Below are 16,666 nucleotides of genomic sequence, written 5' to 3'. Positions count from 1 at the left end.
AGCCATCTGAATCAAAGGAATAGAATTCCCAAACTGAGGGACACATACCCAGCTCTCATCCAGTAACAATGAATGGGTATTACCCTACCTAAATTGAAATACTCGGATTTCAAAATAAGAAAGATGACAAAGGGATCCATGCCTAATATCAAGACTCCCAGACAAGATTCACCAAAAAAAGAAACCTCATCCGAGAAGATCCTTTCATTCATTCTCCTTTACCAAATCTTCTAATTGGATGCCAAATATACAATCTACCATACGGCCTCCGTTCTCAATAAGAATTCCTATCATTAAGGTAAACCCATTAATTCTCCATGCAAACCCTTCATCACAGAGGACTGGGAGCTGTTTTCCTAATAAGAAACCTGCCCTTCCCACAGAAACTTCACATTGTCAAGACACTGCATGTTCTATGGAACACTGGGGCTGTATCTTTATTAATTCATGACGACATAAGAACTAGTGTTTAACTGAGATGCAAGCAGAGTTAACCACCAAATGCAAAAGCCGCCAAAATGCAAGAAAACACAAATACAGTAGCTCGTGCTACCTTACTTAGTAAGTCAGCGTGCACGTTAGATTTTTCAACACAAGCCAAGCAGATTAGAGACCGTTCAAGAAACATGTTGGTTTTTGTTAAACCCAGATAAAATATTCTTCTCATTTACAACTTCCTAGTTCAGTATTTTGATTTTAAAGCTAATAAAAAGTAGTACTATGCAAAATGACCTAACAATTTTGCCCTTAATATAATTATACCCCTAAAAATAGAAATTTATCTACCTCATTAGTGTTCCAACGGTGCCTCTCTTTGGGTAAACTTGAACATTTCGGCAGACATTCAAGCAGCTTTTTCGGTAAAAAGATTTTTACATGACTACTATTGCTGTTCCCATGATCATCTATAAAGAAGAAAACAATAGATTCAGAGAAAATAATAGAGAAAATCTCCTTTTAAGTATACTGGCAAGGTCAGAAATGGCAGCTTAGTTTGGTCACTGTGAGACCAAGAGCACCATCCCTCTTGGTTAGCAACGCTCATTTACACACTGATCAGATAGGTGGCAGCAGGAATCTGGTCAAGAGGCTCTAACGTAAGATCGAGCTTTTGCTCCGTGACAAGCGAAGAACAGGGAATATCCCAGCAGCTGCCCATAACCAGAACATTACTTTTAAAGGTTCTCCCACCAGGTTTCCATGAAGTACATCCAAATTGCAAAAGGAGTTAACCTCACAAAACCCTGAAAACTTCTACTAACCAGTTGAAAAAGTTTTAAGTGTTTTAGGGAAGAGGAATTAGAATAAAATATGACTATTTTATTCATAAACTAATACTACTTCATCCCCTTGAATACAAATGAGACTTATCCTTTCAAAAGCAAATTACAAATCTTATCAATATAAAGACTCTAAGCTACAGTTAGCTACCTAGGTAAATACAGAGGCTGGTCCTTCTAGCCTAAATCTAAAAACATACCATCTTAATTAACTTGATTTACATATACATATCTATTTAATTAATGTCTTTCATCAAAAAGTAACTCTTCTAAATCAGTGATAGAAAAGTTCATTACTTTCAGACAAGACGGTATGTCTGACTATCTGATAATCAGTCTCCCAGATACTTTATAGAAGAGATCATTTCCTTTATGTATTATTTCATTAATTCATTCATTCACAGATCATTTCTTGTTTCATTCCCGTAACAAAAGTCTCTTCGCCTGGCTCAAAATTTCTTGCCCATTCTGGCACATTTAGGTCAAAGTTTCAAATTACCCAGTCTGGTTTCTGTTTTTTGTTTTTTTAATGCAAAATGGAAGCCCCAATATCCAAAGAGTGCAATGCATAACCAGGTACTAGGAGCAATACATTAAAACACTAAAGACTGAATTTGCTCCAGAAAGTCATAGTTCAAATAACTTATTCTGATACTAACAGGTATAACCTGAACTCCAAATCAAGAGTCCAGAATTCTGACCCAGTTCTGCTACTTTCTAATTGTGTGACCTTGGGTAAGTTACTTAATATCATCGGTTTTCTAAATCAAGGAGAATTAAGTAATCTCCAATTCTCCTCCAGGCATAAATCCCTAGGAAATTTACTGTCATTCAATAAATTTAAATGCCTTACAACTAAAAAACTTTATACAGGCATACAGGAACTAGTTAATAATATTAAAAGTGAAATACACCAATATATTTTTCCAGTCATTTCCTGTAATTCTGTTTAGCATAGCCTATTTTTTGAACACGTCAAAACCATAAAAGAATAAAAAACTTTCCACCGTCACAATAAAATCCTCTCCAAACATTTTTCATCTGATTAAGATATTTCTTCTCAAGGAAAAGATCTTAACAGAAAAATATTGGGCACAGAAAGAATTTGAAAAAATTTACTACATCACATGGAAATATTTTAAAGGGAGGAACTTAAGAGAATTTTAGCGTACTAAATCTTTTTTGGTCCATGAACTACACAACCAACTGAATTATAATGCCCAATCCTCTATTTCTATAAGCAGTATAAAAGCTTGAAAAACTTAAAAGCTGACGGCTTTTAAGAATCCAAAATTTTAAGAGCAAAATAAAATTAAACTTTAAAAAAATCTTGCTATGAAATCAGAAAACGAAGTGTTCGACTGAGAGAATGTTCATAGAAAGTTCTGTATTAATTACCCACTATAAACCGGTGTAACGCTATGCGCTTATGCATGCTCCCTGCACTTCATCCTCCCGAGGGAGGCACCATGGGCCATAAAACTTTAAAGCGCAGAATACCAAATCACATGAGCCTTCGCCTCCCTTCTCTCTTCCCCTAAAGTGGTTTTATTCTCGTTTTCTAACAAAATCTCCCACGATGTGTACAATTCTGAAAGCAGAAGTGAAATTCTAAAATCTATACTCAATTCAAATAGTCCCCATTTATCGGATGCCTTTTATGCAAACAGTACTACCCTCAGTGCTCAATCAGCAGGCTTACTCTGAACTGTATGGGACTAGTCGTATCTCTGAGAAAACTATTATTTAAAGGATAATGCTGAACAATAATGGACATAGTATTAAACCCCGGCTTCTATTTTTATGTTTGTGATCACAACCTGAGGTTAATTATCTATTCTTTTAAGCCTCCTTGAGGGACCCAGCTGTCCTGTGGCTATAAAACATATGAGTGTGTGTGTGTGTGTGTGTGTGTGTGCACGCTCCTACCTATGTGTATACACATGCATGTACACACAGACAGGTGTGTGCTGCTGCCTGCATGTACATGTGTGTCCGTCCACACATGTAGGTATACACACGTGTGTGTGCATACACGTGGGATGAGAGAAAAGAGATACTCTTCTCAACGGCACAACTAACTGCCACAGAAAACGCTTCTGTCTTCCACTCTGATACCAAATCAGGCAGCGGTGAATCGGCCCAAAGGCTTTTAAAGAGGAAAAAGAGAATGGCTGTGTAAGCACGGTCTCAATCACGATTCCAAATATAGCATTTTATGGGGATGTGCAGCCATGGGTTCAAAAGGAAGAGGAGTATGACAGGCCAATGGGTTCCCCTTAATCAGTTTTTAAACTGTGCTATTTCCAGAATTTTAGGTTCCTGCCGAATATAAATTGGATGTTTTTTAGAAACACAACAATGGGTAAATTTTCCCACTGTGCATTATGAAGATGGCAATTTTAATACTGGGTAAAGAATATTAGGAACTCAAATAGGCAGAATCTTGAAACTCATATTTTCAAATTTCGTTTTTTCCGGTTATAGTGTGATGAAGAGTAACTGCTTTTACAGGAAAAGAACTGCTCACGTGGCTAAACTGTATAACTGTGTTTTTCAATTAAAAGCGGCTTTTTAGCATGTTTGGAATGCCTATGCAGAATACAATAATTAGATAAATACATGTGCCAGTTTTCAAATCTCCACGTCAGTACTAAGACTGTAACAGAATCTTGAGTTAACGGTAAAAGTAAGGTTTACACTGGTTTCAGCTCCATCTCAGCATTTAATCCAAATCGTTAAACTCTGACACTGCAAAATGGAAGTGTCAACCAAACACGGTACAACATTTCATTATCATTATCTGGCAAAATATGCGTGTATGATATATGACTTCGCAAAATAATTTTCTAACCTACTTCACAATAAAAATAACTAGTGAAGCTCTTGAAATTGACAGATGATGTGCCTGGCTGACAGCTATAATTCTAGAGAATGAACCATCTTTTCCAGACAACCTTCAAATATTTTCCAAACAATAATTTTAGAGGCACAGTATAATTTAACTAAAACTCTCTAAAATGTGCAAAAATGCTCATTCGCTTAATTAGGCAAAAAGTGGAATTCTTGTTTTCATGTTTTATTTCTAAAAGCTGAAAGGCACATCACCAAATCCTTTCCAAAGATATGTATTTGAACTCTCTCCTTGGAACACATTTTGGCTTCTGCAAGGGAAATTATAACTACATTAACTCTAACCTGGAAATGATAACATCCATTTTATTTTGATTCATAATTAATAAAAATTAAATAATTTTGGTGAATAATTATGAACACAGTTATTCAATCAAGTTGATTATGATTAATCTCTCAACCTCTAGACCAAACTGTTCAAAATTAGTTGGTATAACAGTGAACCCAATTCCTAAATCTTATTGGGAATATATTTGATCAACAACTTGGAGTGGTAAAATTAAAAGGAAGCTCTACAATGTTTCTGTTCTGCTCTAATTATTATGTGCTTAGATTTAATTAGTAGGAAAGGAACTGATTCCAGAAAACATAAGCACATATTGTTATATTCAAGTCAGCACAGCACTCACAGTAGCAAATACCACCGTTAGTAACCTAAGACCTTCAAATCATTACTCATCCAAAATAAATATTAATTAAGCACCAATGTGCTTAATTATGTGCCAAGCATCGGTATGATATCTCTCTAAAAGAAATTCTCCAAAATGAACTGAACTCAGTTGTAATTATCCGAAAGACTTTCTAAAGTTGAAAAAAAACAAAGTTTTATTTTGTTTTGAAGAAAACATACCTAATGTTGCTATTTAACAACCCCATTCCTCTTCTTCAAGTGTGTGATCATCACACCTTACCCTTTCTTTTTTTAGGCGGCCCAGATTTACCCTCTCCCTGTCAATCACACTACCAAAATCTCTGGTCCAGGTTTAGGTCAACTCCCAACTCGGGTTCAATAAACTTCTCACTATTCAGCTGCATTTACATTTTCCATTTAAAAATATGCGAACGGAGGCCGATAAAGTGGGAGCACAGGAGGTTTGCAATCAACTGCTTCAATTTGGGTTTTGGGGCATTCTCTCCTGCTTCATTCCATTCCATTTCATTTCATTTCATTTCATTTCAATTTGAGCTACCTGTGATCAAATAAACTTATTTTCTACTATTTATTCAGAAGTAAACATTTGTGGGACTCTACGTCAGAAAGAATTTTACATTGTGTTCTCTCATTTAATTTCCACAATGACCCACCAGGGCATAATTACTCCCATTTTCCAGATGAAGAACCCGAGGTTCAGATTAGCTTGCCCAGGAGCCGCAGCTAGTAAGTGACTCAGTGTGGCTTTTCCCACAGTAGCACGCGGCTACTCGAAGTCACGGGAAATGGACACTAGAATTCTAAAACTGTTGTATTAGTATCTAACATTTGCAGAGTGTTTTGAATCTCCCATGTGATTAAACCCTTTGCCTTTTTGAACCCCCACAGAAACTTTACGAAGGGAGTACTGTTTTGCTACCCCCAGAAGGATTAAGTAACTCATCTAAGATCACACAGCAAGTTAAAGGCAGAACCCAGGTCTCCCGAGGCCTGGTCACAGGCTATTTCCACTGCACTACGAGGATGGAATCACTCTCACTGCCAAGCCCACCCCTTCCTGTAAGTCAAAAGCTTTTCGAATCCTACCTTCTAGAGGTGGCACGGTGTTGAGAACACAGTAGGTGCTAGTTCCGCAGAATACACTTTGGGAAACGCTCTAAGGAAACAGAAAATAAAATGTAAAACTAATCTTTGAAAAAGATATATACTGGCTCTTCTGTGATATTCCTGCCAAAGATGCAAAACCTGAATCTAATCATGAGGAAACATCAAACAAATCCAAATTGAGGAACATTCCACAAAATGACTGGCCTGTAATCTTCAAGAGTGTCAAGGTCATGAGAGTCAGAAAGGACTGAGAACTGTTCTGTAGCAAAGGGGTCTGAGGAGACCACACAGTATGGACCAGGGTTCGGACTGGACCTTTCTCTACAAAGGTCACTGCAGGGTCACCTGGCACAGCTGCAGGAGCATCTGAGGATCAGAGGGTAGAAATGTCCCAGTGTTAATTTCCTGATTTTGATCACTACATAGTGGTTACAGAGGAGAATGCGCTCATTTGCAAAAAATACAGAAGCAAGTATTTGAGGATGATGAAACGCATCAGCAACTTATTCTCACACAGTTCAGGGGGAAAAGAGCTCTTTTGCACTACACCTGCAATTTTTCTGTAGGCTTAAGAGTGTTTCAAAATTTAAATTACACGTGTGTAAAAAAAGATACAGGCTGGTGAGCACACACTATGTGTATAATTTTTTTAATAGGGACCATATGTGCTGCACAGACAGGAAACGTTTGCTAAGAAGAACCAATGCCATATTCATTTTGCAGTTACAATGCGAACCATCTCCCAACAGTGAGCCCGACCCCCAATTCATTTGGAAGGACCTAAGGAGTCCAACTAACAGTGTGGCAGGTGCAGTGAGTCAGGAGGAAGTTGGAAGACCAGGTCTCGGCTCTCAGGCTGCTTCATGTAGATAAAATTACAGTTTTCATGTAAGGAAAACTATGTAACAGTAACTTTTAAAAAGGGAAAAATTTCTGTGAGTCTTGCCAGTCAATTATTTCGGTCCTAAAAATATCCTTCTTCGGTTACAGTATTAAATAAGTTTTTAGATTATTCATCCTGCATTATAAACCACATATTTATATACTTAGAAAACCAAGGACAGTTTATAAGTTCAGCAACCACCCTTAACATCTTATATTTAAAATGTGAAAAGCTCAGTTCTCTCACTTGCCAGCTACCCTTGGGAAAGTAAACTAACGTCTGCATGACCTCATCACAAAGGGCAGTGACGGAGCCTCTCACCTCTCTCGCAGGGTTGCCCGGGAAACTTACATGGGGTGATGCGTACAAAAGTGCTTTAAATTCAAAACTACGACACAAATATGAAGCGCTATTGTGTCTGTGTTTAGTAAGAATAATCTGTAACAATGTTAACACTTTCTAAGAACTGACCAGTTGCCTCAATTGGGGGGGGGGGGGGACCAAAGAGAGCGTTGAAATCTGACTAAACTTGACCTCTGTGAATTTTCAATTTCTCTCCTTATACCAATGATCAAATGGTTCACCAGAGATGAGGTCTTTCTCCACAGTGTGACTGCTAGCAAACAGAATAACCATCAGCTCCCTACTTTACTGTTTCTAGAAAATTCTCGATCCAGGACTTTTACCGTCCCTTCCTCTGTTTGATTTAATCAACAATGGTATCTACTGATTAGCAACCTGTGGTAACACAGGGCTTCTCCCCATACACTATCAACTAAGCTCAGAATTCACGCATCCTTTGGAAAAACCAACATTCATCTCTTCCCGTGACTGTGACTGTGGAATTACGGGGCATTATAAGGAGTGGCTGATGGAAAAGCCAGCAGCAGTCTGACTTCGAGTAACATCTGCAAGAGCCGCCAGCCACAGCCTTCTAACCACATAACGCAACCTCTCATCTTAATGTTTCAGAATGGAAACTTGAAATTTTATGATGTTAAAAAGAATGCCTTACATTCAAAGCTTAACATTTTCTGGCTTCCTGTTACCAAAAGCAGATAGTATAAGTTTACACTTAACAAGACACCTTAACAACGGTCTGAGTGTCAAAAGATCCAAAAATTACTAATGTACAGTGGGATGCACTAATGAATGGCTTCATAAAAAAGGGCTTTTACATGCACCTAACTTCAAAGTTCGACAATAGGTAAATGAGCAGTAAAATGTACCAAATAACTAATAAGAAAAATTAAACACTAAAAAAGGAAAAAGTAACAGAAATACCACGAACAGTCAACCATGATTTCTCTTCAGCACTGGCATAATGAAGTCTTAATAGTTAACCAGAAAAGAAACTCCTTCACAAACACTGAGAGTGAAATCAAGTCATTCTATCCTCAAAAACGCTGGGTGCTCAAGGGAAAGAAGCTAAATCACAAGAAAACTTCCATGAGAAATGGCTACCAGACACTGAAGACCCACAGGCCAGACTCCAGGCGAGGCACTTTCATTCCACGGATCCTTACAAGGATTTCTAAAGCCTGTTCACAGCACAAAGCCAGAGGTGGCTCTGGGAGGAAGGAGCACCGGTCTGAGGGTCTGACTGTATCCCAGTCCCACAAACTGCTGAGGTCCAAAGCAAACAGCTGGCCTCTCTGTCCCCAGGACAATGCTCTAAGTGCAAAACCACAAGTTCAAGGGTAGACAGATCTGGGTCCAAGTCCGCCCTCAGCTGCCCGTCTCCATGCTGCCCTTCTTGGCTGACTCCAGCTCAACCGTCAAGAAGCCTTCCAATGACCGAGTTAGGCAGCCTTGCCGGTGCCATCCGAGCAGCCCGCGTTTCCCTCTCTGTAACTCCTTCTACTTGTTCTACAATTATTAAAGGAGCACCTAATGTGTCCCAGACATTGTCCTAGGAGCTGGGACCTAGCAGTGAACAAGACAGACAAAGACAAAGGTCCTACCCTTGTGGGGTACCAGCCCGTGGGGGAAGGGGGGAGGGGGGGTAGTGTGGTAAATGTCATGGATATAAAATGGATGGTGTGCTACAGTGAGAAATCAGGTAGGGAAAACACCATTTCTGAACGTGCATCCACACGTGGAGTACAAGGCCTCCTGGACTGAAGCATCAAGAAAGCTGACTTCTCTCAACAACCAGATGAGCGGCTCTTAGCATGACTGCATGTCGGTAGTCCAGGGAGAGTTTCTGAATGCTGATACACAGGCTGTAACCCTGACCAGGTTACGTTGGAACATGTAGGGCTGGGACCTAGGCATCAGTATTTTCTGAAGGTTCCCAAGTGATCCCAAGATGTATGCAAGGATGGGAACCACTGAGATAAACCAGCAATGTGACTCTGGGCAACTCGCTACTTTAATCAGCTTCCTCAGGAGCAAAAAGGGGGTTGACCTTCAACAGAGCATCTCCAACTCTCATGTGCACGCAGGTCACCTGAGGGCCTTGTTAAAATGCAGGTTCTGATTCACAGGTCTGAGTGTGGCCCTGTGACACTGTGCTTCTAAGAGGCCCCCAGGCAATGCCCATGCCATGATTCGGGGCCATACCTTGAGTATCAGGAAGCAGATGGTCTAAAAGATCAGGAATTGGCTTGAAAAGATCCTTCCAGTCCTAACGTTCCTCCAGAATTCTATGAATTCCCAACAGACTAAAAAAAAAGCATGCCTGTCTGTTAACACAAACTGTAATAAAAAACCATTCCAGTAAATCCAAGCAAGACAATTAAAAGAAACTACAGGGATAGTGTCCGGCATCTCCAGAAGTACCCAAGAGGGGAGACACAGAAGCTCTATAAAATGTATTCCCTGACTTCAGAAAGTACTCTATCAAGTTGCAGATGATACTAAAAAAAAATGTAATGAAAAAATAATACATGATTTATTAAGGGCTAAAATGAGCAGATGGTGGCAGTACAGAAACTCAGTAACTCTCTGTGTACCAAGCACAAGGTCTTGGGAGGCATGGGCTCCCTTGAGAGAACCTAGGTCAGGGTGTGACACATACTTTTTGGATGCTGGAATAAATTAAGCAAAATGCTATATAAGAAGTGATTACAGGCTTTTGAACAGAGAAGTTGCATGATGAAAACTGTATTTAAAGTTCTTTGAAGTAAGGACTCAGAATATTTAAGTCTCCATAGAGTCCCTTTAAAGCCAGCTGAGGCCCCAACACAGCTCATTAAATCAAAGGAGAGAGGCCACACTGAACGCAATAAACCACTTGCATCAATTAGAAACGATACATTAAAAAACTTTTGCCACATATTTTAGCATGACTCACATCGATTCTGCAAATTAGCTGGTCATTTCACATAACAGGACATACAAGTGATGGAAATGAAAGCGGAGTCCGAAGTGCTCAGCACCTTTGCTCAACTCACCAGTGTTGCCTAGCGTTCCAGGCAGTACGCCTGGATCAGTTAGGGAGGCTACTCAGAGCAAAGTGTACCATGGCTCAAATACTATAAATATTTACTTCTTGCTGGTGTAAAGTCCAAAACGGGTGTTCCTGATCAGTAGAGGGCTCCCCTACCAGCAGCAGCTCTGGCACCCGGGCTCCTTCCATCCCGTGGCAGGCGCCCTCCCAGGTCACTGGGCTCTTCTGCCTCAGCCAGCAAAGAGGGCAAGCGCCCGGATAACCATGCCTGGAGGGTTTTACGGGCCAGGCCTGGAAGTGGCACACTTCCGGGCTCTCGTTCCATTGGCTAGACTTTGGCCACAAAGCCACGCCTAATTGCAAGAGAGGCTGGGAAATGTGGTCTGGCTACCTGCCCAGGAAGAGGAGATGGATGTCTTGATCAGCTACCAGCCCCTTGAACAATGCCATTTGTGTGTGTGTGTGTTTTTAATTACAGAAGAATCACTCCTTTCAGAAATGTCTTCTGTTAGCCTACAACTCCACCTTCAATCCCTAAGGCTATCCAGCATCTAAAACCAATCTAGTAGCTTTTCTTCTCTGACAAGTATTTTTCTAACATACTCAAAATAAGGTGATCTCAAGGGCATCCTTAAAGGGATGTCAGGCTCCTTCGTCCCGGTATCTCCAGTACTTAATACTTAATGTCTAACACACAACAGAAGCGCAAATGTTTGTTGAATTCCCAGATGAATGACATTCCCAGGAGCTTGTGGAAAAGAAAAAAGAGAGTGGCCCCATGTCTTATGACGGTGTGGGTGGGATTTACTGTAGCCATCGGCCTTTTTAAGACCCTCTCTCCTTCCCCTGATGCTGCCCTGAGTAGCCACCCATCCTCTGGTCCCATGACGAGCAAGCAGTAAGACAAAAGCTACTTTAGACCAACTCAGAAGAACTAAGGGGTAAAAATACTCAACAGCGTTCACAAGACACCAAGAGGCCCAATGCTGACATTTCTGGCGAGAGCACAGGTCTGCTGACCAAAAAGGAACATGAGGTCTGGCGAAGGCATGCTCTGGAGACGCTCCGTAAAATTGGGCTAATGATCTCTGAGAGTGTACCCCTAAACACAAGTAACTTTATCCTTTTTCTTTCTGAACCACAAAAGGTTAGTGGAGAAAAAAATTTGGCGGTACAGTACAAAAATATTTTGTGCTCACATATTACCTCTTTTCAAGAAGTTTAAAATATACCATAAGCACTACTATAATAACCTTCCCAACATTCCTATGGGACAGAGACAAAATTCAAGTATGTACTCAAGTTAAAAGGAAAACCGGCTGATAGGTGGTTGACTCCCTACTACCAAGGCAGGCTCAATAAAAAAGTGAAGTGGTAACCTCCAAGGTAATTGGGGCACAAACCATTTTAGGCTCTCAAATTGAGTTCAACACCCAGAATTGAGTTCAAAAGCAAACAACTAGCTAGAACAGACCACAAAACAGCTGAAGCCCTAAGAAGCTTACAGAGGAACAATATATCAAGCCTGATTTATGACCTGAGAAATCACATTAATTGATTCGCTATTACCAGAGATTCATGTAAAGCGTATTTAAAGTGATTTCAGAATGAAAAAAAAATTATTCTTTCTAGATATGAATCACAGTATCATTAGAATTTTCATAAATTTAATTTGGCTAGGAAGCCAGTATACTCAATATTCTGAAAATAATCAAAGAGCGCTTATTAAATGTCCACATTTGCACAAATAGATTCTAGCAGAACACATCCGGAAAGAAACTGTATGAAATTTAAAATTACATTGTTTTACTTGCACTTATTACTAGCACTAATGATAACAATGGTTTTTAACTCTTCAAAGACAGAGCACTATAAAATATCAACAAAATCAGCCCGATAAACTAGGCATTCTATTTGGGTTTTTTTATTTTTTCAATGTTTGTTTATTTTTGAGAGAGGAAGAGAGACAAAAACACGAGTGGGGAGGGGCAAAGAGAGCAGGAGGCACAGAATCCGATGCAGGCTCCAGGCTCTTTGCTGACACAGGGAGCCCGATGCAGGGCTCTAACTCACGAACCATGAGATCATGACCTGAGCCGAAGTCGGACGCTTACCCGACTGAGCCACCCAGGCGCCCCTAGGCATTCTATTTGATACTATGCACACGTAACAAGCACTTTCATACCTAAAATCCTATTTTGGTCCCAGCAGGTAGCAGAGCAGACACGACGCCTATTCTAGAAAGGGAGACACCACAGCACGGGTAGACGCTTGACAAGGCCATTGGCCAAAAAGGAGCAGAGCAAGACCCAGGAGCAGGTCTTCCCACACACGCCCATGCGGTCTCCAGAAGAGCTCAAAGGCTCTCTCCCCGATGATGGCAGAACACTGCTCCACGAAGACACAGCACGGAAGTTCGGGCAGAGCAAGTAGACAAGGCAGTCTGACGGAAAAGCCAAAGCAAGTGCGGACACTGAGGGAGATCCAGGAATATCGAGTACCTGGGCTGGGAGCTCAGCATCCTGAAGGAAAAGGCTAACAAGGATATTGCTAGGCTACCACACAGGCCTAGACGTTGATCTGGTGAGAAGATTTTCTGCGCTTCTCAAACATTTTCTGGTCCATGAACTACAGACCACCCATCACCTGTCACTACTTGCTACTGCCCAAGGACTAAAACCTCATCAAAACTAAAGGGGAGAATGACACCGTGTCTCGTAACACAGCAATGAGGCACAGGCCAAGAAAATGGCAGCCACACTCCCCCGGATGGAACCAGGCTACGTGGGAACCTCACCTAATCCACACACAGCCAGAGCCAGGAAGAAAGCCAAGACATGCTCCGAGGCCAAAACAGATTTTTTACAAAGTCCATGCACAAAAGCTCCCATACTTCACTGTGAGGAGGACTCTCTGATCCGTATTCCTAAGCTTGATTACTATTAAACTACTCACAGTTCTAATAAGCTTAATTATCAGGTTGCCAAGCCCATGGAAGATCAGAAACAAATCAGAAGGAGAAAGGATAGCTAGCAATCGACAGGTCGGGAGAAGCAAGAGTGACAAGGGACAGCAAGAACAGATTTTTTTTTTTTTTTTTACACACAATAAAAACTGGATACAAGGGCTTGAAAGGTACAGCAGTTTGGGGTCATTCATCATAAAAGCAAACACTACTCAAAAGGCCCTAAAAATAGCACCGTATTAAATAAAGCCCAGTTCAGTAACTTAGGTACAACATAATAAACCCACATTAACAAGTAAAATGTACATTAAAGTCCACATTTTCTACTGAACGTGGGGGCAAGGGAGAGGACACACAATTTAATACCTTTGTTTGCACACCAGTTTACATTCAAAAAAACACCTGCACAGCAATTACCTCATTTGGTCCTCACCAACATCCTAAGGCAAACAAGACAGATATATCCGCTGACCAAAAATTTGCTGGTACATAATTCAATTTTAGCAAGGCAGAAGGGTTTGTCAATGGCAATCATAATACAGTCTGTTAACTGGTTTAACAGGAATGAGCACTTCAAGAGGCACCTGCCCACCTTGTCAGGGGACGAAGAAAGAGGCCAGGGAAGGTTGCCTGAGAAATGTCACCAACGCGACTAGATCTGAACCCTCACCTGGAACTTCACCTCCAAAACTTCCCTCTTTAGAAGTTCCCATTCTGTCATTTGCATCCTACAGGGTCTCTTTCTGAAGAACAGTCCTATGCCTTCCACTGCCATCGTCCCTCTCTTCTGCGAAGACAAACTCTATGAGCGGATGCTCCATGACCCCATCTCTTGATGTTAACACTTAAGACACCCTTGTGTAACTCCTCCCCGTGGGTGTGCGCCGGACCTAGTGACCTGCTCCCGCCCTACAAGACATGGCACAGGTCACAGGATGTCACTTCCATCATCAGGTGATACAGTCGTGCCTTCTTTCTTGCTCGCAGACTCTCTCCCTTGCTGGCTGTGACGACGCGGGCTGCCGTGCTGGAGAGGCCCACGAGGCCGGGAACTGAGGCCCTCAGTCCAACCACCCACAGAGAAGTGAATCCTTCGAACTGCGTGAGCTTGGAAGAGTATCCTTCCCCAGTCGAGCCTTCAAATGAGACCCCGACCCTGGCCAAACACCTTGGCTGCAGGCTTGTGAGGCCCTGAAGCAGAGGACCTAGCAAAGCCCTAACTAAACTCCTGACCCACAGGATCAGATAATAACAGTATCCTGTTCTAAGCCACTAAGTACATGCTAACTGTTACAGCAGCAACCGATAACAAGCACACCCACAGTCCATCAGGTCCCAGTGACCTCTCTTCTCAGCAGAGACTTCAATCATCATGTCGCTACCGTGTTCACCAGCACTCTGCACTGATCATCACAGTCCTTGAAGGAATTATCTGCCCTCCTACCACCTCTTTTTCATTCTCTCAACTCACTACCAAACTGACAAAATCAATAGCTTCTTCTCAGTCTTCATTCTGCCCAAACTCTCTGCAGCATCACAACTGATAACCTCCTTGCAACCCTCTGCATTTACATTCTCCTTATTCTACTACCCCTGACCATTCTTTCTCAGTGTCCACTGGTCCTCTGCTCTCTGGTGACACATTTCCATCCTCATGCCCCTTCTCTTCTCCCATGACAATTTTACTCACTACTAGGTCTTCCAATTCTTTTGAGCTGATTCATTCATTCAACCAACTGGCACTGTTCTGGGCAGAGATATTAACAATAAACAAGACAAACAAGGTCCCTGCTTTCATGAAGCTTGCATGCTCTACCAGAGGCCCTGCAAACGTATCTCTGTTTACCCCTCCAGGTCTACTCACTACCCTGCTCCCACCCTGCCCTGTGCCAACGAGGCTACTCTCTAAGGACTCCCATCACCACAGCCCACTTGCCCTCTGAAAGTGCCCAATGAAAAAGAAAAAAACACAGGGACAAGAATGACTCCCCTAATTTCTGACCCATATTTGGAATGCCATATTGTACAGGTATTAAGTCTAAAAGACAACCGACACATTTGCATCCAGTCTCCAAAACACATCCTCCTGGACTGCCTATCCCGGTTAGCAGCCTTCCCTAACCTCAGCTGTGGAGGTTCAAAAGCTAGGAGTCATCTTCAACTATGCTCATCCTTCAAGGCCCACGACACTGTGTCTCTCTCACACACACAGACTCAGTCACGCTCACTCCTTTATCCAATCCACTTCTACACACATTCTTGCCAGAAGCTTTTTCCTCCCTACTCCAGTCCCTCATCTTCGTTCATTCACTCATTCAACCAACAAACATTTACTAAGCCCATCCTAAGCGCCAGGTACTCAAGTCTCTGACTCTAGATTGTACACCTAATGGAGGGAGAAAAAGAAATAAACAAGCAACTCCCATACAAACTTAAATATGCCTAAACGTGGAAAACCATAAAGTGCTGTGGGTGCACACAGGAAGGGCATACATTCCAGTCTGAAAAGAGAGGCAAGGTCAACAAGGCTTCTTGGACAAGTCTCATTTAGAGTGAAGCCCAGAGGACAAGGAGCGTCAGTAAAGCAGAGCACACGTAAGGGGATGTATGCATGTGTTCTAGAGGGAGGTGCACCTTCTAAGCGGAGGCAGTGGCAAGGTACAAGGCCTAAAACCAAGAGAAAGCATGGTGCTCCTGCCAATCGGAATCTAGAAAAATTCAACACGGCTGGAGAATGGAGAAGAAGCTGGAGACGTAAGCAGGTGGCCCTTCTTAGCACCTTCAAGGAGAAGTGACTTTATCCAGTCAATCCCACTCCTATGCTAAGGAAAAATAATAAGGCTCTAAATGCCTCTGTCCCAGAGCAGACAAAATAAAATCCAGACTCCTCGGTCTTGACTTTCCGAGCCCCTGCAACCTGACCCCTACCTACTTCTCCAGGCTCATCTACCCACATGCGCCCAGAATTCCAGCCACCTTGTACTCTCCTGGCTCTGTGCCTTTCTTTGTTCCATTCCCTCTGCTTGGAATTTCTCCTCCAACTACCATGTTTGCAAACCAGTGATGCCAGGTCAAATTCTACCTCCTTTAAGAAGTCTTCTCAGGTCCCCCCAGTGCCTGCTGAAAGCATTTTCTATGACCTGCCTTGAATGAGTCACATCCGTATCTGCTGCTCTGTAGACTGGAAGCTTCTGGGGTGTGTATGAACTGAAGTGAATCCCAATTCCAAAGACTAGGAAAAATGTTCAGGAAAATATTCAGTTTACCAGTACTGCATTCCTAAGTAACCAACCATGGGAGATCATGAAAAAGTAATTACTTTTGAATTCTATAAATACAATCAATCAAAAGCCTAGATTTACGTTTTCATAGAAATACCTCTAAGTAAAAATGTTATGCACTGCTTCATAAGATTAAAAGACATTAAGTAAATAAGCTCAGAAAAGTTACTTGTGCAAAGTCACAGGGCACT

At 41.7% G+C, this 16,666-nt stretch overlaps 1 protein-coding gene across 18 annotated transcripts in view; it reads right to left on the bottom strand.

The window, feature by feature from the left end:
• Positions 1-16,666, bottom strand: part of CAMTA1 (calmodulin binding transcription activator 1) — an 853,369-nt gene that overhangs the window by 818,666 nt on the left and 18,037 nt on the right. For 17 of the 18 annotated variants that reach the window (XM_053206405.1, XM_053206447.1, XM_053206438.1 and 14 more), the window contains 2 exons: positions 5,932-6,001; positions 787-905 (listed from right to left, as the gene is read on the bottom strand). In XM_053206405.1, coding sequence (XP_053062380.1) covers positions 787-905; positions 5,932-6,001 — 189 coding nt within the window. The remainder of the gene's footprint in view (positions 1-786; positions 906-5,931; positions 6,002-16,666) is intronic. The other variant, XM_053206440.1, reaches the window with a different exon arrangement.

Source organism: Acinonyx jubatus, chromosome C1 (genome assembly GCF_027475565.1).
Source record: "Acinonyx jubatus isolate Ajub_Pintada_27869175 chromosome C1, VMU_Ajub_asm_v1.0, whole genome shotgun sequence".
NCBI classification, from domain to species: domain Eukaryota; kingdom Metazoa; phylum Chordata; class Mammalia; order Carnivora; family Felidae; genus Acinonyx; species Acinonyx jubatus.
Note: the sequence above shows the minus strand (reverse complement) of the source record. Positions and strands in the feature narration are given on the sequence as shown.